At 33.2% G+C, this 3,019-nt stretch overlaps 1 protein-coding gene across 1 annotated transcript; it reads right to left on the bottom strand.

Annotated features, from left to right (window-relative positions):
* Positions 1 to 298: 298 nt before the first annotated feature.
* LOC137833476 (transcription factor MYB119) lies at positions 299 to 2,713 on the bottom strand. The gene is made up of 3 exons (XM_068641823.1): positions 2,283 to 2,713; positions 2,043 to 2,169; positions 299 to 1,075 (listed from the first exon to the last, which is right to left on the bottom strand). Exons 1-3 carry the CDS (start codon positions 2,711 to 2,713, stop codon positions 299 to 301), a joined length of 1,335 nt encoding a protein of 444 aa, XP_068497924.1.
* Between the last annotated feature and the right edge of the window lie 306 nt (positions 2,714 to 3,019).

Genomic DNA, 3,019 nt, shown 5'->3' with positions numbered 1-3,019 from the left:
TAATAATTTCAATCTTCACACACTAAGAGGAAAGGGACACATCTTGGTAACAAAAATAAGTTACGGTTTAGAAATCCAACACCCTAACATGGTAGAATTTGTTTCTATATATGTTGTGGAATTTTAATCTTGTAGTCTCTAGAGTTCATTGCAGATAAACAGCCAAAGTAGACAATGCAGATCTTATGCCACTATAATATTGATCATAACCCACTGTGATGTATTAACAAGATTGTTTATTATTCCACAACCAACCAAAATATAAAAGCCATAAAAACCATCCTAAGTTAAGAGCTTCTTACTGGTGCAAAAACTGACAAGTAGAAGAAACCGACTCTCCTATATCCCAATCTCTCTTTCCAAGTAACCAATCTTGCTTCCCCAAATGCAACTCCATGTTCTGGTTGTGAATCCCATTATTGTTGAAAAATGATGAACCAGAAGTTCCATTATGTAAATGAGAGAGACAGACATCAAAATCAAGGAAGCTGACAGCAGTAGGAGTCCTTTTAGAGTGGAAAAGACTCTCATCGAAGGACATGTGTGAGTTTGTTAGGTTGGAATGAACAGACCCTGATGGAGTGACTTCAGTGAGAAACTGACTATTGTTACTAGTTTGCTTATGATAACCATCAAAGGCTGCAGAAGAGTTATTGATATTCTTGGTCTGCTTAACAGATTCAACAATGATATTATTCTGATCCAAAAGTTGTTGCATGAAGAACATCTCATCATCATAGGACTCCGACATTAGTGAGAAATTGTCGTTGGTAACAACAATATCAGCCAAGTGTTGGGGTGCTAATGTTTGTTCCACAGAGGGAGTTGAAGTGTTGGTGAGAGCCAAACTTTTGATGTAGTCCTGCAGAATAGAGGACAATGGCTTTCCATTTGCGATTCCTGGTCTTTTGTTCTTTCTTCTTGAGTTTTGTCTCCTCTTGGTGGCATTCCAATGGTTTTTTATGGCATTTTCAGTTCTTCCTTTCATTTGCTTTGCAATCTCTGCCCAGCGGTTTCCAAGCTTGGCATGATATTGGACTAATATCCTTTCTTCTTCCTCACTCCAAGCATCTTTCTGTAATATTCAATTCCCAAGAAAATGATGTTTAAGGATTTTATGACAAAGGGTAGTTTGTTATTAGACTAAGAAAGAGGTAGTTTTGATATAGAAATTTGTCTAACAAGTATTTTGAAAAAAAGGAAGTTAATTTATTTATTTTTCTTATCATGAAAACTTATTTTTAAAGAATAAATACTGACTTTATAACAAGCTATTCGAAATCATTTTTTTTTATTTTAATCATATTTTAGATTTAGAAGTTCATTACTTTAAAAATGTTGAAACTATAGTGTATGGTAAGTTTGTTTAAGCTTAAAAAATAAGTGATTTTGAAAAAAAAAGTTCAAAATAAGTAATTTTTACAAAAACAGAAATTGCTTATATATGGTTACAATTATAAAAACACACAAATAAGTGTTTTTAATTTATTTTTAGTTAACATCTAAAAATATATAACAAGTGGGTTTTCAGTTTAAAAGTGCTAAAGCTAAATGAGCCTACGTTTAGCCTTAACCATTTCATATCTAAATTAAATAACAATACACACAACTTTTTATAAAAAAAGAAAAAAAAAAAAAAACAGACGTGAAATAGGAAATTGTGTCAGAAACATGATGTGAAATAGGAATACACGAATACCTAATTATGGAGTTAACAATCCAACTAGTTTTAATCTTTATCCATGTTTATATGCACATAGAAAAGGAAATATATGAAGTGTGATTCATCTGAAAATTCTAAATAAACTTTGAAAGATCTGAATCTATATCTAGATACTTCATAATTTAAGACAACATATTCCTACATTCTAAGGTAACATAATATCTTGTAAAGATTCTTGCTAAACAGACTATTGTAATGTTTCTAAAAACCAGATTATATATATATATATATATATATATTCCTAAAAAAACCTTCTTAAAGTACATATTTGAATAAGGTAAAATTATAAAAAGAATCAAAATTAACACAATTGACAGACCTTAATATCAGGTCGCAGATGATTATGCCATCTCTCTCGACATTGTTTCCCAGCCCTTCCATCCAACTTTTCAGCTATCTGAGACCATTTGCCTGTACCATGTTGCTTCACCAACTTTAGCAGTTTCCTTTTATCAACAATAACAAACAACAAATCAACTCAAACTTCAGTGCAGATACAATTTTTTTTTTGTTAAATTCAGTAATAAACGGGGTTGATTTATTCTCATAATTTCTCAACCTGTCTTCTTCTTCAGTCCACTGGCCTTTGATCAAAGGCACAGAAGACCCTTCCTTAGGTCTGCGTCCCACCCTTTTTCGGTTCTTCCCTGACACATGCAAATCTTCCTTCAAGCACAGTGGAGGGACTTGTTGTGTCCAATTCAAAGCCACTTCATTTGCTAAAAGCTGTTCAACAAAGTTCACTTCCCTAGCACCATTATTCCACACAATGTTGTAGGTTGAGCCACCAAAACCATCCAAAGCACTTGCATGGATTTTGTTCACAACATTCTGTGGCGGTTGCTGAGTAGTATGACTTTGTTGTGCCCACAAAAACCTTTCTATGGCTGTCAAAGGAGGACCAACAGAACACTTGGAAGGGTTAGAGACCTTTATATTTCCACATCCATTAACTGGAATAATGGCACCACCTCCTCCTATACTTTTCATGAAAGATATGCTTAGCAGAGAAGAGATAAAGAAGGGAAAGAACTTTGTTTATAATAAGGTCTTAAGGGATGATCTTGTGATGAAAAAAATGGTGGATAAACTATGCTTATTGTTAGACACATGAATTAGTAACCAAGGTTATGCACTATTTATCAAAAAACTATAGGAGTGAGAGATGGTGTAACTCCTCAACTTCCAGTGGAAGGAAGAATCTGCTGCATTAACCTAACCTATTATTTCACTTTTATAATGTGTTTTAATTCTAGATTCACTTTAGAATTTTCTACAAATTTGGCTTATGAAAAG

The sequence above is a fragment of the Phaseolus vulgaris genome, chromosome 6, assembly GCF_051622355.1.
Source record: "Phaseolus vulgaris cultivar YP4 chromosome 6, ASM5162235v1, whole genome shotgun sequence".
NCBI classification, from domain to species: Eukaryota; Viridiplantae; Streptophyta; class Magnoliopsida; order Fabales; family Fabaceae; genus Phaseolus; species Phaseolus vulgaris.
Note: the sequence above shows the minus strand (reverse complement) of the source record. Positions and strands in the feature narration are given on the sequence as shown.